Source organism: Talpa occidentalis, unplaced genomic scaffold (genome assembly GCF_014898055.3).
Source record: "Talpa occidentalis isolate TD23 unplaced genomic scaffold, MPIMG_talOcc4v2.1 talOcc4.16, whole genome shotgun sequence".
NCBI lineage: Eukaryota > Metazoa > Chordata > Mammalia > Eulipotyphla > Talpidae > Talpa > Talpa occidentalis.
Window position 1 is genome coordinate 3975218 of NW_023601653.1, and position 22274 is coordinate 3997491.

The 22274-nt window shown below is 42.4% G+C and overlaps 1 protein-coding gene and 1 long non-coding RNA gene across 5 annotated transcripts in view; one reads left to right on the forward strand and one right to left on the reverse strand.

The window, feature by feature from the left end:
- The window catches only part of MRTFA (myocardin related transcription factor A), a 140791-nt gene that overhangs the window by 8550 nt on the left and 109967 nt on the right, over window positions 1-22274 (forward strand). Inside the window, exon 2 of one of the 2 annotated variants that reach the window (XM_037513500.2) lies at window positions 10158-10219. In XM_037513500.2, coding sequence (XP_037369397.1) covers window positions 10158-10219 — 62 coding nt within the window. Of the gene's footprint in view, window positions 1-10157; window positions 10220-21175; window positions 21283-22274 lie in introns of those variants that run through there. The other variant, XM_054696021.1, reaches the window with a different exon arrangement.
- LOC119247234 (uncharacterized) overlaps window positions 1-22274 on the reverse strand; it is an 89225-nt gene that overhangs the window by 4903 nt on the left and 62048 nt on the right. Inside the window, exons 3-4 of one of the 3 annotated variants that reach the window (XR_005125684.1) lie at window positions 12489-12594; window positions 12278-12363 (exon numbers count right to left, since the gene is read on the reverse strand). This is a non-coding gene — a long non-coding RNA (uncharacterized LOC119247234). Of the gene's footprint in view, window positions 1-12277; window positions 12364-12399; window positions 12595-22274 lie in introns of those variants that run through there. The other 2 variants (XR_008552117.1, XR_005125683.2) reach the window with 2 other exon arrangements.

Consider the following 22274-nt stretch of genomic DNA (forward strand, 5'->3'; position numbering starts at 1 on the left):
TGAGGTAGAATGAATTTTAACCATTAAAGGATGTGGTCAGGCTTTGGAAATTAAACAGCATCAAGCCACATTATGAATATTTTTTTTCATGAATATTGTAACTACTGAAATTTCTTATAAAACTGTAGGTTCTAGACCAAATTAAGCCTTCCGTTTATCATCTCACATAAGATAGTAAAATGGAGGGCCTCCCTGGTGGTGCAAGGGGTTAAGTCTCAGCACTTTGAAGCTATCTGCAGCCACTGCAGCATGAGTTGGATCCCCGGCCAGGGAGCTGACCCACATGGCACATCAGACCTCTCCTGTCTTGTTGTTGCTCCCCTTAGTATGTTTCAGTCAGTCTGCCTGTTCTGCTCCCCACTCTGTCTCTGATGAATCCTCTCACCACCCCCGCCAACCTCTGGCCTACACCCCAGCTCTTTTTTTAAAGATTTATTTATTTATGCGTACAAGAGCTGGGGTACAGGCCAGAGATGTGGGGGGTGGGGGGGTGAGAGGATTCACCAGAGACAGAGTGGGGAATAGAACAGGCAGACTGACAGAAAACACTGCTGAGGGGAGCAGTGGGTGAGACAGGAGAGGTCTGCCTTGCCATGAGGGTTGCTCCCTGGCTGGCCAGGGATCAAACTCAGTGCTGCAGAGGCAGCGGATTGCTTCATAGTGCAGTGCTTAATCCCTTGCGCCACCAGGGAGGCCCATACACCCCAGCTCTTGTATGCATAAATAAATAAATAAATAAATCTTTTAAAAAAAGATAGTAAAATAGAAATGTTTAAAACCACTATTTCATCAACCTGACCCTTGTTACCTGTTAGAAAGGTTGGAAAGCCAGTTGTATCAGAGAACATACCCAGGACTGAAAGTAAACTATTCATTTTCCTCTGCTTTTTCCCTACCAGCAGCTTTCCCTGTATTATTTCTGGTGCCTCTACTCTTTTGCTGGTCAAAACTCTGAACTCACTTTCTCTCATACTCCACATATTTGCCAGGAATACTTGTTGGATCTACTTTCAAAATATATCCAAAATTAACCACTTCCCACCATTTCTACTGTTAGCCACTCTGGTCTGAGCCACTGTCCTCTTCTGCCTGGATTATTGTAGTGCTCTTAACTGCTCACTCAGCTTCTGATCATTATTCTCAGCACAGCAGCCTGACTCATGCTTTCTATACCTGAGTCAGATCATGTCATTTCCCTGCAGAAACTCTGCAGCTGCTCCCTATTCTACTCTGAGTAAAAGCCCATATGGCCTTTATGTTCTGGTCTTAATTAACCTCTTTGACTTCAGTCATGTTAACCTTCTTGCACTTCCTGCTTTTGCCTTGGAGCCTTAGCATTGGCTGTTCCTTCTGTCTGGAATGTCTTCCCCTAGATATTTGCATGGCTAAATCTCTCATCACTGTCAGATCTTGGCTTCAGAGTCATCCTCATTATCTTTATAAAAATTTTTAATTCTTCTGCCCCCAATACTTCTGCTTCCCATTATTCTCATCTGATCCGTTTTTCTTTCTAAACATTCATTATATTTTAAGATCTACATAGTTTACTTCTTATATTATTTTTATTATCTTCCTCCCCCTACTAGAATATAAGCTCCTCAAGAGCAGGATTTGTCTTTACTACATAATTGTTGAATAAATGAATGAATGAGTTTTGAGCTGTTGAACTGTTTCTTTTGCTAAATCCATGCTTCCTGGGTACTGGAGCCAGTATCAACAATATAGTTTATATACTTGAACAGACCACCAAAAACATGTCTTCATGGTCACTCTGCAGGATAGGTTAGGTATTATACATCTATTTTTTTTTTTTTTTTTAGGCGAGGAAACTGAGGTTTTGAGAAGCTAAGCAACATAGCTTGAGATTAGATGCTTAATTAAAGTAGGAGCTGAGATGTAAATCCAGATGGACTCCAAATCCCACAGTTGTTCTCTGCTGCCATATTATCTGCTTTAAACCATTCATTCACTAAATACTGATCCATTTCATTTTAGTTTCTCTGGTCAAAACTTTGGATTCATCTTTCTCTTAAACCCAGGCACTGTTGACAGCTGAATAACAATTTATTGTAGGTTACTTATAAAATTATTTGTAATTTTATCATCTTTGTTGTGTTATTTTTGAGAAGTGAGTTCAGTGGATTTATCTATCTGCAAACTGCTTAAATGCAGGTAGACTTCAACACAAACATGCCTACCGTTAAAACCTTGGTCAACATTCTGTCATTTTCAAACATCTAAGAGTGCCGAGCACAAAACCAAGAGAAAATCTGGGTCAAGAGAGGATTTTTGAGCACTGTTGACAATTCCAGAGAAGCCTTAAAGTACCCTTAGTGCTGTGAGTTTCCAGAAGTTGAAGGAGTATGTTGGTCAAACTGGCCATGTGTGGTTCTGAATAGATCAACACTTTTTGAGAAGAAAACCAAAAAGCACAGGTGAACGGACATATGAGAAAAGCAGAGAAGGCAGAGTGGCCACAGTAGGTGTCATAGGATCAGTGACTAGTGCACTAAATGAAGGGTGGTCTCGAGAATCCAATGGCGAGCCAGAGAAGACATTTCTGTGTGAGGTGAGGCATCACTGATGCCACAGGGCCTTCTCCCAGTACAGAATGCTTCGTGGTCTTAGACACAGGAACCTCCTCCTCTGAGTGGATTGAAAACCACAGCGAGAGGGCCTCCCTGGTGGCTCAGCGGTTAAGCGCTGGGTTGCAAAGCTGCCGGCAGCCTCTCAGCACCGGTTCGATCCCCGGCCACCGGGCGAGGGTCCCACATGGCGCACAGACCCCTCCTGCCGCACGCTGCTCCCCTCAGCAGTGTACCTTGTCAGTCTGCCTTCTCTGCTCTCCGCTCTGACTCTGGTGAATTCTCTCACCCTCCGGCGCTTCTCACTGTACCCAGTGCTTGTATAAATAAATAAATAAATCTTAAAAAAAAAAAAAGAAAGAAAGAAAACCACAGTGAGAGACCACTTTATACCCATTGGGGATAGTAGCCATTATCCAAAAACTGCAAGGAGAAACTGGAAACCTTGTCTATTCGTCGCGAAAATATGAAATTGCACAGCCACTGAAGAAAAGTTTTATGGTTCCTCAAAAGGCTAAGCATAAATTTGCCATAGGATCCAGTAATTCTACTTCTAAGTATATACCCAAAACAATTGTAAGAAGGAACTTAAAGATTCTTGTACAGGCGCGTTCACCACAGCCAAATGATGGAAACCCACATGGCCCTCCACTGGCAAATGGATAAATAAAATATGATCTGTACATTAGAATATTATTCAGTCTTAAAAAGGAATGAAATTCTAATACATGCTACAACATACATGAACAGTAGAGATATTGTGCTAAACAAAGAGGCCAGACAAAGAGAGAGAGCTATTACATGAGTCCACTTCATGAGTTAGCCAGAATAGGCAAAGCTATAGAGAGTATAGAGTAGATGTTACCAGGGGTAGGGAGAGCAGAACCCAGAGTTATTGTTTAATGGTTATTGTGTTTCTATATGGGTTGATGAAAATGTTTTGAAAATGGATGCTGTTGATGGTTCCCCAACATTGTGAGCACACTTACTGCCTCTGGCATGTATAGTTCACAGTTGGTTAAAATGATCATTGTTTATGTAATACATATTTGGCTAAGTCCCCTGCCCCCAAGAACCCTCTACTTTGCTTTGGGTGTGGCTGTGTGAGTGTGAGTATGCGCAAGGAGGGTGCCAAGGCGAGCTACAGAGGTGCTGTTGGTGCCTTGCCGAAGGGAGGTCTCCACGCAGATGCTCAGAGTCAGTGATTGTGGCGATGTGCTCCCTCTGCTAGTGTGATAGCCAGTCTTTCGGCTCCTCCTGTAGCCTCATTTGTAAATAAGTCTGGGAGAGTCATTTAATCATTAAGAAAATGTTAGACTTGAAAATGTTTCAGGAAAGGAGTACAAGGGGGCTGGGGTGGGAGAGAGAACTATTTTTCACTTCTTATTGTACTCTTTAAATTTTTTTTTAAAGATTTTTTATGCATATAAGAGTGGGGTACAGGCCAGAGGCATGGGGGTGGTGGTGGGAGGATCCACCAGAGACAGAATGGGGAACAGAACAGGCAGATTGACTGAAATGCATTGCTGAGGGGCGCAGCGGGCACGTCAGGAGAGGTCTGCTGCACCATGTGGGTTGCTGCCTGGCCAGGGATCGAACTCATGTTGCAGTGGCTGTGGATTGCTTCATAGGTTGCGTCTTAACCCCTTGCACCACCAGGGAGGCCCTCTTTAAATTTTTTTTAAGCCATCGTTATATATTGCCTACTTTGAAAAATTAAAATAACTACGGAAAAAGCATGGAATAATGTCCATTTTATTCTGCTTAAGGAAATAGAAATGGGGTCTCTCTGGTGGCCTAGGGGTTATGTCTCAGCGCTATCACTGCTGCACCCTGAATTCTATCCCTGGCCAGGGAGCTGACCCACAAAGTGCAGCAGATCTCTCCTGTCTTACCTGCTACTCCCCTCAGCAGTGTATTTCAGTCATTCTGCCTGTTCTGCTCCTACTCTGTCTCTGATGAATCCTCTCACTGGGCCTACACCCAAGTTCTTGTATGCATAAATAAATATAAATAACTTAAAAAGAAAACAAATGTACATAGTTATTTAAGACTAGCTACAGAGGTGTTCAAGTCATATTTTTTTAAATCTTTTTAAAATTTTTTTTTAAAGATTTATTTATGCATATAAGAACTGGGGTACAGGCCAGAGATACAGTGGGATGAGAGGATTCACTAGAGAGAGTGGGAAACAGAACAGGCAGACTGAAACACACTGCTGAGGGGAGCAGTGGGCGAGACAGGAGAGGTCTGCTTCGCCACGTGGGTTGCTCCCCTGCTGGCCTGGGATTGTACTCATGCTGCAGAGGCTGTGGATTGCTTCATAGTGTGATGCTTAACCCCTTGCGCCACCAGGGAGGACCCCAGATTAGAGGTCTAAAAATTCCCCCTCTGTTACATAAGAATTCATGGGCTTTTTCTTCTTTGAGTCCATGTATGACAGAAACTTTGTTGTGGTTTGCTCTCTGTCTGTCATCTCTGCAAATAACCACTGATAATGCTTGGATACTCACATAAGAGAATAGATCTTGTTTCAATACTTGAAAAACTATAAAATGGATTTTGATTGGCAGTATAAAAAGGTGATAGCTTTATCTGAACTAGAGCTGCAGCATCTGAATCATTTTGCACAGTGAAGTGGAAGATACTTTCATGGTTTGTTTTTGAGGTGCTGGCAGAGGAAGGTACAACTGGAGCTGTGATAGAGTTGATAACTTTTTTTTTTAAAGATTTATTTATTTATTTATACAAGCACTGGGTACAGTCAGAAGCGCAGGAGGGTGAGAGAATTCACCAGAGGAACAGAACAGGCAGAGTGACAAAATACACTGCTGAGGGGAGCAGTGGGCGCAGCAGGAGAGGTCTGTCACGCCATGGGGGACATTTGCTGGCGGCCGGGGATGGTACAGGTGCTGCAGAGGCTGCGGGCAGCTTTGCAGCCCAGCGCTCAACTGCTGCGCCACCAGGAGAGGCCCAGAGTTGATAACTCTTATGAGTGGAAGGTTTAAGGTTTTAGTTTTTTATTTGTGAAGTATTGTGTATGTTCTAGTGCCTTACTGAATGTATTTAGGTTGAATGTCTGTCTCTCTCTGGAAATTGAAGAAAGAGCAAAATGAAGAATAATCAGGTAGAATGATATTTAAGTTTTTTTTCATCCTAGGTGTCTCAGTCTTTGTCATGCTATAGTGAATATGTACCCCAATGCCTTAAAAAAAAAAGACTGCTTTAAAACTACTAGTTGATTCATGTAATTGGAAATTGTGGGGTTTTGCCTTTTTTTATTTTTTATTTTTTTTTTTTTATAGAGGCATGCTTTATTTATTTGTTTGCTGGTTTCTTTGTTTGTTTTGTTTATACATGCACTGGGTACAGTCAGAAGCGCGGGAGGGCGAGAGAATTCACCAGAGCCAGAGCGGGGAGCAGAGCAGGCAGAAGGACCGAAGTACACTGCTGAGGGGAGCAGCGGGCGGCAGGAGAGGTCTGCGCGCCATGTGGGACCCTCCTCCGGTGGCCGGGGAGCAGCCGGGGATCGAACCGGCGCCGCAGAGGCCGCGCGCAGCTTCGCAACCCAGCGCTCAACCGCTGCGCCACCGGGGAGGCCCATTTTGCCTTTTTTTAAATACCAGTACCAAACCTGTTTCCTTTCCTTTCACCCCCCCCATTCTATTTTTTGTTAAATTTTTTTTTAACTTTCTGCAGCTTCCCACCCTCGCCATTAAGATGCGAAAATGGCAATATTTCAGGAAAAAATGCTTATTTGAAAGAAGATTCTGGATTGTATGAAGTCTTTTTTTTTTTTTGTGGGAAGTTTGTTTTCTAGAAGATGGGATAATCTCTTAGATTATAAAAATTATTTACATCCTCTTTGGAATGTCAGGAAAACTTTCTAAAGCCGAACTTCCAGTAGAGATTCTATGAGAGCATGAATTGAGCTGAAAGCCATGAAAATAACTGCTATGATTTTTCACTGCTCAATCTTTTAAAGGGTATCATTTCCTAATCTTTAGGGCACACATACCTAATTCTTTTTAGTTAGGGAAAGGGTATAAGTATTTAAACTTCTGTTTAATTTCTAAAACATTTTCTATTTTAAATCAACAGTGTGTTTGCTAGTATGTAGGAAAATAAAATTCACTGGACTAGTAATCAGATTCTGTTCCCAGATTTCTGTTCTCAAGTCATTGAACCCTCTCTGTTCTGGTTCCCCTACTGAAAATAAAGGGTTGGATGTGTCAATTTTTGAGCTTTACTTATAAAAATTTAGTCATTCCAGATTTTCTTGACATTTCTCTAAAACAGATAAAAGAACTTTGCTTACAATCCCATCATATGAAAATATAACTCAATATAAAGTAAGCTAGACTTGGATTCTAAAGCGACTTAGTCAGAGAATGACTAATACAACCTTTTTATAAAATGGTCTCATGTAGAAATCAGGTTCAAAATATATTCTCTGAGAACTTTAAAAATCCAGGGTCTCATTTTGAGATTAATAAATGTAAAAAAAAAAAAACCTGTCATTAACTTGAATCTTATTTTCATTCAGCTGTTTTAAAAAGTAACTCTTCAGGGCCTCCCTGGTGGCGCAGTGGTTGAGCACTGGGTTGCGAAGCTACCTGCAGCCTCTGCAGCGCCGGTTCGATCCCCGGCCGCCGGGTCAGGGTCCCACATGGCGTGCAGGCCTCTCCTGCCGCCCGCTGCTCCCCTCAGCAGTGTACTTCGGTCCTTCTGCCTGTTCTGCTCTCCGCTCTGGCTCTGGTGAATTCTCTCACCCTCCCGCGCTTCTGACTATACCCAGTGCTTGTATAAATAAATAAATAAATAAATCTTTAAAAAAAAAAAAAAGTAACTCTTCACTATCTAGGAGTTGACTTTTTCTGTTATAGCTTCCATCATAATACATTTAATCATTCTCCACTAAGTTCCTTTTCCTGAGAATAAAAGACTGAGCTCATTATACCTTTGCATAATGATGTAGGGAGTATTTTAAGCTTGGCATGTTCAAACCTGGCTGACTAGATTAATATGTGGACAGACTAGCACGTTAGAACATTTTTTAAGTTCCAGACCACAAATGTGCTTTAAATGAACATGGGCACATATAAAATTAATACTTCAGTCTTGAATAGCACAGACATTCAAAATGCCTGTTGTTCTGGGTGACTGATTTTCAGCAAGGCTCTTGCTTGCCCTGCACGTTTCTTTCCCTGCGTTAAGCACTGCCAAGAGCAGAGTTTGGAGAGGGTTTGTTCCTTTGGCATCTGCTGCCTTCTGCTTTCGGCAGGGAAAAAGACTGCTGTTTTACTTCTTAAACTCCTTCCATATGGAAAGTTTCTATAAATAAACCTTGGATTTATGATTGGACTTCTAAACTTGTAACCACTATGATCCCTGACTGAAGCCAATATAAACATACATACTGCATACAAAGTGTGGCACCATTTCAGTGAGAGAGGTCACCAGCCAGTGTCTAAATTGTAAGTGAATTCAATTACTTTCTCCTCTCTGTTGGCATGGATCAAGACCTTGTTTTGTTGTGAAGCAAATAAATCAGTTTTTAGTGAGTCCACTTTGACTTTTTGTTCATGAATTACTGGTGTAATTATTAGTGACATTTATGAAATTTAGTAAAAGTGCAGTAGACTTTGACAAACTGAATCGTGTAAATGTATTGAAGAAGCTGACTTTAGAAGAAATATATTGTTGTTCACTTTATAAATTTGAATGGCCTAATTGGACCTTTAGTCAACAAGTATCTAAATGGGCACCTGTTATGCGCCAGACACAGTGCTAGGCCTGGAGGGTTATAGAGTTTTATAAAACATGCTTCCTGCTCTGACTAGCAGGAGAGAAAGAAAAAAAAGGAAACCTGGGGACAATACAATATTTTACTGCTCTAATGGAGAGATGGACAGATGCCATGTGAGTGTGGTAGAGTGGTGAGCAGATAACTCTGGGAAATCACACAGACTTCAGAAAAATGTTGGCTCTTTAATAATAATAATATTTACAACAGCCTTATTTTGAGTGCCTGCCATATATTAAGATGTGTTTCCACGTTACTTCGTGTTACCCACCAGGGGAAAGGGAGGAGAACAGTCCCAGTAATAAGAGAAGCAGTGAAATTATCAGAGGTTTTAAGTCCTAGTATTGGGAAGCTTGGTCTGGCTGGTGGGGAGGAGGAGGAAGATCAGTGACCAGGGCAGAGGCTAGCAAGGCTGGGGGATCAGAGTGTGAAGGACCTCAGATATGCCGTGTCCTGTCCCTTCTGCCATGGTTTTGTTGCTGTTGTTTCCTTGCCTGAAGAGCCTTGCTCCTTTCTTTCCCCATGCAACCAACTTTTAAAGGTCCAGCATTAAGGCACCTCTTCTATGAATCTTTCCTCCCTCTCCCAAAGGGTATTGTTTTTTACTGAAAAATTGCACAGAGAGGGTATCTCATAAGAGGGCATTCTGTTCTCAACTGTTCCCTGTAGTTTAGTCTGCTCTCCCCAACTATGTCTTGATTCCTAAGGGCAAAGAAGGAATCTTCCCTAGTACTTTGTACAGCACTAAGCACGTTGTGGGGAGTCAGGAAATACATAATGAATGGATGACTATGGAACATTTATAGATAGCAACCATTGAGGCAGCCCAGATACAGTGGTTGAGATTGCCTACACTTATTTTAAAAGCATTATTTAACATCAATAAAAACAATTTTCAGAGGTGTATGTCAATTGTTACTTGGATATAAAATGAATTAGAGTAATTATCTCACAGGATTGTTTTGAGGATTAAGTTAATTGGTATATTTAAGAACTTAGAACAGTTCCTAGCATATAATATATGCTCAATTAGTCTTAACCTAGTATTTATTTTTTTAAGGATTTATTTATTTATACATACAAGAGCTAGGGTACAGGCCAGAGGTGTGGGAGGTGAGAGGACTCTCCAGAGACAGGGTGGGGAACAGAGCAGGCAGACTGACTGAAATACACTGCTGAGCGGAGCAGCAGATGAGGCAGGAAGGGTCTGCTGGGCCATGTGGTCAGCTCCCTGGCCGGGGATCAAACTCGTACTGCAGTGGCTGTGGACAGCCTCATAGTGCTGGGACTTAACCCCTTGTGCCACCAGGGAGACCCCTTACCTATTATTTAACTCCATCTATCTGGACCTTTTTGCCAGTGACATAGCTCAACCACTTGTGAAGGTTGGGTGAAAAGGATAGATGGAAGAAGTAACTTCCTACCTTTGAAGCTAAAAGCCCTTTAAGAATGGGAAGAACTGGGCCTCCTCGGTGGCGCAGTGGTTGAATGCTGGGCTGCGAAGCTGCCCGCAGCCTCTGCAGTGCCTGTTCGATCCCTGGGTCTCACAAGGTGTGCAGACCTCTCCTGCTGCACCCACTGCTCCCCTCAGCAGTGTACTTCGTCAGTCTGCCTGTTCTGCTCCCCACTCTGGATCTGGTGAATTCTCTCACCCTCCTGTGCTTCTGAGTGTACCCAGTGCTTGTATAAATAAATAAATCTTAAAAAAAAGAATGGGAAGAGCTGCTTATGTTGCATGAACTTTTATTTTTCTGTTTGTATTTTAGTGAACACAAGATATGGTTGGCATGGAATTGAATTTCACCTGTTTGTGGGAATTATAAACAAGGTAGGTCTCAGGTTTATTTTCTCTTTCCTACCTCCTTTCCTAAAGTGTTAGTATTTTCAGTTCTGCTCAACTTGAAGAGATCAGATTTGGCTATTGTTTAGGGAAACACTGTCTTTTGCAGTCTCATTTATGGTCCCAGTATAGTCTGTCATAGTTTATATAATGTTGTGGACATCTACTGTTTTGTTAGAATGTGTCAAATGCCAAGAAACAACACAATAAATTTAAAATTTTGGTGGTCATAGAACAGAGCCATGCACTCACACACTTTCCATGATCCAGTTCTTGGCAGAAACTTTAGTATTGCGACCACCATGTAAACCAGCTTGTGGGGAGTGGAGGGTAGTGATAGGATTATTTTTTCCTGGTCATTCAGTAGCTTATGTGAATGGTAGACTAAATGCAACAAAGGGCCTGTCATGACAGTAGCCAGGCTGTTACTGGCAACTATAAATTTTTTTAATGATGACAGACTCTGTCCATCTGTAACCACTAGAGTTTGATTTGACACAGCATTCTTAGCTCCTGTCTTAAGCTCCAGAGCCTGAACAAAAGTATACCAGATATGACTTTGGCTCATTTGTCGGTCCTGTGTCAGGCACCCACTAAAAGAGCTGTAGACAGTGGTTTCACACAGCTCTGCAGACCTGTTTCTGTCAGGACATTTCCTGTCAGGGTAAGGGCTGCTACTGGCTGATGTAGCTCTTAGGTTTGTGGAGACCCCGTTGTTCTCCGGTGCAGTGAACTTGATAGATGGAGGATGACCAGGTGATCCATGAACTTATGCCTGGGGTTCTGTGGGTTGATGACAGTCTTTGGACGCTCGCTGCACCTGCTCTTAGAATAGCATAGGCTCTTGAGGCTGACTTTTGGTCATAAAGAACAGGTGCTGTTAATACACTGCTGCCAGGAAAAATGTGGTCCTTGGAAATGTGGTCCATAGCTGTTTAGAAGCAAGGTTGGAGAAACAGATTCAAGTTTAACCTGCAATGGAATCCCAATATCATCATCTGGTGGCTTGAATTTTCAAGGTCTACCTTGAGTGGTCAGTCAGGAAATTATCTTTCTATTCTCCTGCTTTATATTCAGGTAATAGTTAACAGAATTATTTCATGAAAATACTCTTAAGAATTAATGTAAAGAAAGGAGCTGACACTGAATGCCCACAAAAGGTTAGGCACAGTACTGCAAACTTTCACATGTATGTATTTTTGAAATATATAATGTTCATTAATATTGCAGTTTTTTAAGCATAGGTAGATAATATGAGTGTCACTGTCTTGAACTGTTTTGATTTTTTTTTTTAAAAGATTTATTTTTTTATACAAGCACTGGGTACAGGCCAGATGTGTGGGAGGGTGAAGAAGATTCACCAGAGGCAGAGTGGGGAGCAGAACAGGCAGATGGACAAAATACACTGCTGAGGAGAGCAGTGGGCGTGACAGGACAGGTCTGCCACGCCATGTGGGACCCTCGCCGGCCAGGATTGAACAGGCGCTGCAGAGTCTGAGGACAGTGCTGTGCTCAACCACCTGCGCCATGAGGGGAGGCCCTGTTTTGATATTTCTTGTAGCCATTTAGAGGAAATAGTTATATATTGATGTGTTATTTCATTTGTATCTGCTAGACATTTTTTTTTTTTAAGGATTTATTTATACAAGAACCAGGGTACAGGCCAGATGCGCGGGAGGGTGAGAGGATTCACCAGAGACAGAGCGGGGAATAGAACAGGTAGACTGACGAAATATACTGCTGAGGGGAGCAGCGGGCAAGACAGGAGAGATCTACTGCACCATGGGGATTAGCTCCCTGGCTGGGGATTGAACTCATGCTGCAGTGACTGGAGATAGCTTGATAGCCTGAGACTTTTAACTCCTGTGCCACCAGGTTGGCATTTTTTATTGTAAAATTGGACACAGCTGTTTAAGCTCCAGTCGTACAGTCTAGGGGCAACAGGGAAGAGGGAGGGCTGAAGAAAGGCATGCCTTCTCCCTTTAGCCATACTTCCTAGAAGTTGTATAGGATATTTATATACTTCCTTATAGCTTACTGGTCAGAATGTTATTGTAGGACTGTTCCTGATTTCCAGTGAGGCTGAAATTGTAGTCATTAGTCTGGCTCACCATGTGCCTGAGTCTTGTTTACTAAGAAAGAAGAGGAGAATGGATTTGAGGCTATAATTAGGATTTTATGTTTTAACTATAGTCCACCCCTTTGGTTGGACTAAGATGCGTGTCTTCCTTTCTTTTCATACATGCAATACATTCACCTCATCCCAAGAGAGACTGCTTCAGTGTTTCATTTGGTTATTGCATTCAGCTCAAAGCTCAGGTCGTCTGTATGTTTAGTCTTCTCAGTCAGGTATGGCTCAGGACCTGTAGTTAAAAGACAATGTAACTGTTCCCAAAACAATTAGTGTATGATAGAAATAGAATGAGAGCAATAAAAAAATTACCATTTATAAAAAAGGAAAGAATTAGTAGCATAAAAGTCACTGGTCCATAGCAATTACTAAGTGCTACTGTATAGGAAATTTGAAGACTTTGTATTCCTTTGTATACAGAGGAATAAATTCTTGGATTAAGCATTGTTTTTAAGCCTAATGACTGGCCTTTTACTTATCTCTGTGCCTTGTCCTTGTCCACCCCCCCTAATTTAAGGGCAATTATTGGGAGGCTGTCAGAAACAACTGGCTTCTGAGAGATGGCAACCCCATTCTACCCCCTTTTGTTTTGGTAGTTGGGTTTATAGCCTTTCTATGCACATCTCACTTTTTTTTTTAAGATTTATTTATTTATGCACACAAGAACTGGGGTACAGGCCAGAGGTGTGGGGGTGAGAGGACTCACCAGAGACAGAGCAGGGAACAGAACAGGCAGACTGAGGAAGTACACTGCTGAGGGGAGCAGTGGGTGGCAGGAGAGGTCTGCGCGCCATGTGGGACCCTCCTCCGGTGGCTGGGGAGCAGCCGGGGATTGAACCGGCGCTGCAGAGGCTGTGGGCAGCCTTGCAGCCCAGTGCTCAACCGCTGTGCCACCAGGGAGGCCCCTATGCACATCTCAATCTTAACTCCCCTTGGCAGCCATTGTTTTTAACTGCATCACTTTGCAGTGTAGAAGTGGCTTGCTTTTTCTATTCTATATGGGTCCAGAGAGGTTTTAGTCAACTTTAAATTGCAGATGACAGGAAAGAGTACACTCTCTTTAGCAAGGCTATATTCCTTTCATCTCTGCTGCTTACTAACTTGTCTGGTCTGAGTTTTACCTCTCTGGTATAATTTTGTTGAAGGCTGCAAGCAGCAGCTGCCTGTGCAACATACTGAATGTTTCCTGTGATTTCCCTAAAGCTATGGAAGGCAGTGGCTATGCCACTGCACAACAGTGATCACCAGCTTTTCAGTCTTCAGTAGCTAAGGACTCACCAACTACCACTTTATTAAGCCAGTAGCACATGTGTTATGGTCTTTCTCATGAAGTGTACTACTCCTGGCACCAAATTTTAAATTAGCATTATGTTTGTTTGTAGGCCCTCCCCCCAAAAAAAGTAAAATAGTGACTTTAAATATGATAAAAGTTAACTTTTCTCTTACATAAAAGAAGTGAAGAGACAGGTAACACAGGACTGATATGGCACTCCAGAGTATCGGGGAGCCAGTCTCTTTCTTTTGTTCTATTCTCAACCTGTGACTTCTTCCTCACAGTCTGTGATGGCCGCTTGCATTCTAGCTCCCTCCTGCACATTCTAGTCAGCAGGAAGAAGGATCCCAAAGAATATTACACTCAGTTGCTTTTTGGGTTTTTCCTGGAAATCACACTTAATACTTTTACTTATGATCTGTTTGCTTGAACTCAGTTCCATGGCCACACCTAGCTGTAGTGGAGGCTGGGAAATGTAGTCTTCATTCTGGCATGCACTTAGCTAAAGCTCAGGTATTCTGCTACTAAGGAAGAAGGGGAAAGTGGATATTGGACAACAGCCTCCAGTGCCTGCTATAGCGATCCAGGTGGGGTTCCAGTACAGTCTTTTTTTTTTTTTTTTAATTTAATTTTTTTTTTATGCTTTATTTGTTTGTTTGTTTATACATGCACTGGGCACAGCCAGAAGCGCGGGAGGGCGAGAGAATTCACCAGAGCTAGAGCGGGGAGCAGAGCAGGCAGAAGGACCAAAGTACACTGCTGAGGGGAGCAGCGGGCGGCAGGAGAGGTCTGCGCGCCATGTGGGACCCTCCTCTGGTGGCCGGGGAGCAGCTGGGGCTCGAACTGGCGCTGCAGAGGCCGCGGGCAGCCCCGCAACCCAGTGCTCAACCGCTGCGCCACCAGGGAGGCCCTCCAGTACACTCTTTGATAGTTAAAAACACTCAGTTCTCTTCCCCCTGTGTCGTCCCCCCTCCCCCCCACCATGCCCTGTAAGATTTACGTGTTATTACATTCAGGTGTTTTCTTCTTTTATAGCTAACCAGTGTGCTGCCTCTCTCCTTGGTTGATATAGAACTTTTCCCTTTTAAGATAGGCCACCAATGAGATATTTGAAGATTTTCATGCTGGTGTACATTTACCTGTTTTTTCTTTTTTTTCCTCTTGTTATCCACATCATACTTAATGCTGCACAGATGCTTTCAGAATGCATTGCATTGCTGCTTTATGTGTATAAGCATTTTACAAACTCTACAGTAACTGCTCTTAGATACTGCTGTAAGGTAGAAATTCCCACAGTGCTTTGGAGAACATTTCTATTATTTGCTTTGTTTGGGAAATGGATTTTTCTTTGCTTCTACTCTCTCATCCTTTTTTATTTTATTTTATTTTTTTTTTTTTAAAAAAAAGATTTATTTATTTATTTATACAAGCACTGGGTACAGTCAGAAGCGCGGGAGGGTGAGAGAATCCACCAGAGCCAGAGCAGGGAGCAGAGCAGGCAGAAAGACCGAAGCACACTGCTGAGGGGAGCAGCCGGGGATTGAACCGGCGCTGCAGAGGCTGCGGGCAGCTTCGCAACCCAGTGCTTAACCGCTGCGCCACCGGGGAGGCCCATCCCTTTTTATTTTAAAACTTTATATATAATTGTACTAAATTTAAAATATTTACTGGTGTCTTACATTTTATACCATCAGAAAATCTCAGCCCCTTTTTTAGAAATAATGACTTTAAGTGTGATTTTATTTGAAGCAAGAGGCTGTCAGCAGGGAATAATAATGAGCCATAACTTAGGAACTGTTTTATTTAAATTGCTGAGATTTACTATGTTTTTAGAGGTTAAATTGAAGCCTTTAATGACCATGAGAAACTGAAAATGTATTTTAAACACAAACTTTGCACCATATACTATGAAGGTTCCTCACTTTTAAAGAGCCAGTACGGGGCCTCCCCGGTGGCGCAGCGGTTGAGCCTGGGTTGCAAAGCTGCCCGCGGCCTCTGCGGCGCCGGTTCAATCCCCGGCTGCTCCCCGGCCACCGGAGGAGGGTCCCACATGGCGCGCAGACCTCTCCTGCCGCCCGCTGCTCCCCTCAGCAGTGTACTTCGGTCCTTCTGCCTGCTCTGCTCCCCGCTCTGGCTCTGGTGAATTCTCTCACCCTCCCGCACTTCTGACTGTATCCAGTGCATGAATAACAAACAAACAAAACAAAACAAACAAACAAATAAATAAATAAATAAACATGCCTCTATAAAAAAAAAAAAAGTTTAAAAAAAAAAATAAAGAGCCAGTACTTTTAGGTAACTGATATTGCCAAAGTAGAGTCATTTAATTAATAAGCTAGCTATTATAAATAAAGTCTAGTAGAAGGATAACTGATGAATATGCTGGTGATATACTGTGGTATTTCAGCTTTAATGCTGCAGTGCTGTCCACAGGTGTGTATGTGTCTTGAGGGTCCCTTACTGTAGCACTTGTCGGTATCTAGGGGCTGTAGACCTGGCCTTTTCTGCTCTACCCATTGAGACACTAGTCTTGAATACACATTGGCTGAGTGTGGATTGCTGGATTTGAATGCTCCTACAAAATTGCTACAGTTTTCTTTCTTTTTTTCACTGGCAAGACATCATTACCAGTGTTCAAAAATATTTGACCAAGAATTTAAGAAAATATTCATGACTCGTTCTGTGAAGAGGGCATTTTCTTAAGTATGGGGAGGAGAACTCATTGGGAAACCTAAGGATATGAGGCTTTGGCACTGAAAAAGAGCTTTTCTTCAAATGCCCATTGTAGTGTAGAGACAAAGCACAGACTATAAATGCCTTCCCTCCCCCCACCTGCTGCCTGTCTTCATCTGAAGTGAGGTTTGTCTCAACAGGTTTTTCATTCCAAAGTCATTATGTTTATAAATAACTAATCTTTTTCATATTATTCATACCTAGAAGGAATCACCATGACAGATTTTCTGTACTATAGTCTGGGAACATTTTAGGTTGCCCAGATTTATTGGGGTATAGGGTTTTGGTGTAAGAGTAGTAGTGATGTGGGCCTCCCTGGTGACACAGGCAGTTGAGCACCGCACTGTGAAGCTGTCCGCAGCCTCTGCAGCGCTGGTTTGATTCCGGCCGGCTGGCGAGAATCCCACATGGCAAGGTATGTCACGCCCGTTGCTCCCCTCAGCAGTGTATTTCGTCAGTCTGCATGTTCTGTTTCCAGCTCTGTCTCTGGTAAATCCTTTCACCCTCCCACGCATCTGGCCTGTACCCGGGTTCTTGTATAAATAAATAAATCTTTAAAAAAAAAAATAGTAGTGATAGAATTCCTAACTTCCCATGATGGATTACATACTTTTGTAGGTGAATATACAAATATAATATGTTCAGATCATATTTAAATTTATTAGAAGACCTTATAAATATCCATCACTCTCTCTTAGGAAATTTCCAAAGAGAAATAGAATTCCACATTTAAAAATTTGAAATCATTTGAACACCATAGAAGAGGGACTTGGAATCATACAGAAAGTATATCTGTAGTGTTTGGGGCTTGATACAGTGCAGGGAATATAACAAAGACATATTGCCAAAATAGTGTTTTAAATTTCAAGCTACCTATTCTTGGGGAGAGGGTCTTAGTGGTAGGACTAGGACTAAATTGTCAGATATCTGTTTAATTTGCAACAAAATATCACCTTGTAGTTAAACTCTACTTTCTAGAACATCTTTTCATAAGACTCTGTAGGGTAACAGAACAGATAGCAGCAATTAGTTTTTTATTCAGGGTTACTTGTTTAAGGTCATAGCACCAAACTTGGTGATGTGATGTAGTAAGATACAGATCACATATCATAGCTTTTCCTCAAAATATTGCAGTGGTTGTGAGGGAGTCAGGTAGAGTGGTAAATTATACCAAACTCAGTCAGGATGCAGGCTACAGGTGCACAAGTTTCTTTATAATCATTCTCTATACAGTTGCCAAAGTGATCTTTTACAAACATACTTGTATCATATCACCCCATTGCTTAAAACTTCTAGTGGCATCCAGATTTTTGTAGAATATACTTCTGTTGTGCTCTCTGGCCATGCTGGTCTTTTACTTCATTGAAGATGTCAAGCTCATTTCCATCTCATGGCCTTTAAACTTGTACAGGTTGTTTCCACTCCACTTCTGACTGCTCTTGTCAAATTCAGGTAACATTCATTTGTGTATTGGTTATGGGCATGGGTTCAGAAATCTGATTATCTTTGTTCAAGTTAACCTCTCAAGTTAACCTCTCAATTGATTTCCTCAATTGTAAAATATTGGATAATGTAAGTAGTGTTGTAACAACTGAATACATACACATAAAATGTTTCATATATACTAAGTGCTTTTTTAATTGTTGACTTTTTTTTTAAAGATTTATTTATTTATACAAGAACCAGGGTACAGGCCATAAGCGTGGGAGGGTGAGAGGATTCACCAGAGACAGAGCGGGGAGCAGAACAGGCAGACTGATGAAATACACTGCTGAGGGGAGCAGTGGGTGAGACAGGAAAGGTCGGCCATGCCATGTGGGACCCTCGCCAGCCGGCTGGGATCAAACCAGCACTGGAGAGGCCGAGGACAGCTTCACAGTGTGGCGCTCAACCGCCTGCGCCACCAGGGGAGGCCCTAAGTGTTGACTTTTTATTCAACTTTTTATTCAAGTCTCAGCTCAGATGTCACCTCCTCAGTGAGACCTTTCTTGACCATTTAATCTAAATGACCCCCACCCGTAATGCTGATAATTATCTGAAATTCTTTTATTGTGTATTATTTTTGTCCTGTTCACTATAAGCTCCATTAAAGCAGGGATATTTTCTGTTTTACTCCCAGGCCCTAGAACAGTGCCTAATCAATATGTATATGTTGAGTGAATTAATGGAAATTAGGTCCACCCCAGAAGGCTTGGGTGACATAAACAGAAATGCAATTGGTGTCAATTGGTTAAGGGAAATTGTTCCTGTGTGTGTCCAGTACCATTGTTTGAAGCGGTGACTATCTGGCAGGGACTTGCTGAGAATGCAGAGAGGTGATCGATACAAAAGGAGGTGAATCTAGAAATAAGATACATATTTTACTTTCATCTGTTTTTATTTTTTTCTGCTGCTTCCAGTTGGTAAGTTCATGTCCTCTCATATAAGCCCTGGAGCTTACTTGTGTCTTTAGATTTGGGGCCATCTGGTTGCCCCTCAGCACTCTAAAGTTACAGCGAAAATCATGAGTTGAGAGTACTGCTATGTAATTAGATACTGCACTGTATGTGGTAATTTTAGGAGTCAAAGGGATGTTCTAACACCCAAAGTGGGAAGTCTGACATGAGGAGTCCCAAGTTATATTAAGTTTGATAACAACTTATCATTTCCTTATATCATACCTCTGCCTCTTTCTCTTGCTTTCTCTAATTTTTTGTTTTGTTTGTTTTCTTCCTATTCTTAAATTCTGTTTTGTTTCTATCATTCTACCTTCATTTTCTTGTTTTCCTTCTCATTTACCTAATGGAAACTCAAATTATGTTTCTCTTACTGGGCTTTGGCTCTTGGGTCCACATCCAAAATCAAACTCATCATTCCTTCAGATAAAATTCCTTCTACTTTCTTCTCCATTTCCATTTCACAATCACCATTCTAGTAGTCACTTTGGCTTAAAACTGTGGAGTCACCTTGGACACCTCTCTTCCTCTCATTCCCCACAACCAAACACAAGCGCATCTTATCTCACATAAATTCTGTCTCACTCTTTCAACATTAATTCAACGAAGATTTGAGTTCCTGCTCTGTGCCAGGTGTGAATCCACGTTACGTGGTAGTTTCCTTCTTTCTAGATTTACTATTCCAAATCGGAATCTCAACATGTTATACTTTGCCTAATGAAGTAGCCTCATTACTCACCCTCCCCAACTTCATATTCTTTTTTTACTCCACTGCCAGATTAATTTTCTAAAACATGGGTTGATCATGCCACTTCCTATTTCCTGGAATCAGACTCACCTTCCTGTTCTCCATACATCCCCTATGACTTTGACTTGAATTGGTACAAGTGATCTGCCAGACTGGATTACCCTTTTGAAAGGCTGGTCTCAGCTGGATTCCTCTTCCTTTCTGTGTTGTCTTCTTTTTATGGTCTCTCCAGCAGAGTAGTTAAACTTCTTACATGGGCTTACTTCTTATGCAGGGCTTCAAGAGACCAAGGTAAATGCTGCCAACCTTCTTAGAATGTAGACCCAGAAAATAGTATTTTGTCTGTAGTCCACTTGGTAAAGGCAGTCACAGGCTAGCTGAGGTTTGGGGTGGGGGTAGGGGAGAAGAATGGATCCCACCTATCAAGGGGGAAAAAGGTCAGAGAATTTACAGACCTTTTTAGTCTGCAGTGCCGCTCTTTGTACTTTCCATTGTTTTGAGATTAATTTTATATTTATTTCTTGTACTGCATGCTTTTAGTGAATTTCTAAGAGAGGGAGAGAGCAGGAAGGCCTTTTCTTTGCCATCTGTAGAAGTCTGAGTAGTTTTTAAGACATCTGAAGATGATTGGGGTGGTAGTGACGAGAATAAGTGGTAACTAGTTAGACAAGACTGGATGTTTTCCTCATCTTCTACTGTTCCTACCTAGTGTATATGTAATAAGCTCTAAGAAAATTGTCCTCAAATTCTCTCATGTCATATTTTATATGTGTGTCTTTTTAGGCAGTAAGACTTTTTGAGGATTTTGGTTTACTGTGTTGAGAGTAAATCGAGGAAAATGTAAATATCTGTTCAAATAAAAGAAGATTCATTAGTTGATTAAAAACAATTTATGTAAAGAAACTTCTTTTTCATAACCATATCGTTTAATTGTGTGAAACCAGCTCTTTGTCATGGATCATAATAAAGAATCCTGCTAGTACATGCCTTTTTTTTTTTTTCAAGATTTATTTATTCATGTAAGAACTGAGGTGTAGGCCAGAGGTGGGGGTGTGTGAGAGGATACATCAGAGACAGAGTGGGGAACAGAACAGGTGGATTGACTGAAATACACTGCTGAGGGGAGCAGCCGGCCAGACAGGAGAGGTCCACTGTACCATGTGGGTCAGCTCTGGCAGGGATTTAACTCGTGCTGCAGTGGCTGGCAGTAGCTTGATAGCACTGTGTCTTTAACCCCTGTGCCACCAGGGTGGCCCTAGTACATACCTTTAGAGTTAGCAGCAGCTATCTGCCTCGGCTCTTCCATTTCTTTAACACATTTTGTGCTGTTGCTGCTCGTTATATGTGCCGCTGGGCACCAGCAGAAGGCATGCAGCCCAAATGAGGGGTGAGGTGGAGAAAAGATGAGCCAGAATCAGGCCAGCAAGAAAGGGCAACAGATGGGTTGTGGGAGATGACCCTACCCCCATGTTGTTTTGTTCTGGTTGCTACTGATCATAAGCAAATTAGCAGCCAGGAAATTGGAGTTGATGATCCTCTGATGAAAAAGAAAGCTTGATCTTGGGCTAATTTTAGAATTAAAAATTTATAACACTGAACATGACACAGATTGTTTCCTTTGGTTACTTTTATTTATTTATTTATTTAAGCACTGGGTACAGTCAGAAGTGCAGGAGGATGAGAGAATTCACCAGAGCCAGAGCGGGGAGCAGAGCAGGCGGAAGGACCGAGGTACACTGCTGAGGGGAGCAGCGGGTTGGCAGGAGAGGTCTGCGCGCCATGTGGGACCCTCCTCTGGTGGCTGGGGAGCAGCCTGGGATTGAACCGGCAGCTCTGGTGGCTGGGGAGCAGCCTGGGATTGAACTGGCAGCTTCACAATCCAGTGCTGAACTGCTGCGCCACCGGGGAGGCCCTCCTTTGGTTACTTTCCTTTGAGATATTACATAAAGTATTTTATTTGGGATATAACTTTAATTTTCTAAATACTAATAGATGTAATCTGAGATAAATGTTACTCTTAGGTTTTAGTTTTCATGCAAGTTTTATAGTAAGTAAAATTTCCTAGGACTTGGTAGTAGATACTAATCAATGATGACTATACCTCAACATTTTTGGATTTTTTTTTTTTAAGTTTTATTTATGCATACAAGATCTGGAGTACAGGCCAGAGGTGCGGGGGAATGATGAGAGGACTTGCCAGAGACAGAGTGGGGAACAGAACAGGCAGATCTACTGAAATACACTGCTGAGGGAAGCAGTGGGTGAGACAGGAGAGGTCTGCTGTGCCATGTGGGTCAGCTCTGGCCAGAGATTGAACTCATGCAGCAGAGGCTGCGGATAGCTCACAGTGCTGCGCTTAACCCCTTGTGCCACCAGGGAGGCCCACTTTAGCCTCCTTTTTTTTTTTTTTTTAAAGATTTATTTATTTATTTATACAAGCACTGGGTACAGTCAGAAGCACGGGAGGGTGAGAGAATTCACCAGAGCCAGAGCAGGGAGCAGAGCAGGCAGAAGGACCAAAGTACACTGCTGAGGGGAGCAGCGGGCGGCAGGAGAGGTCTGCGCGCCATGTGGGACCCTCCTCCAGTGGCCGGGGAGCAGCTGGGGATTGAACCGGCGCTGCAGAGGCTGCGGGCAGCTTCACAACTCAGGGCTCAACCACTGCAACACCGGGGAGGCCCCCACTTTATCCTCGTAAGTGTTCTTATTTGGATGTTTTCCAA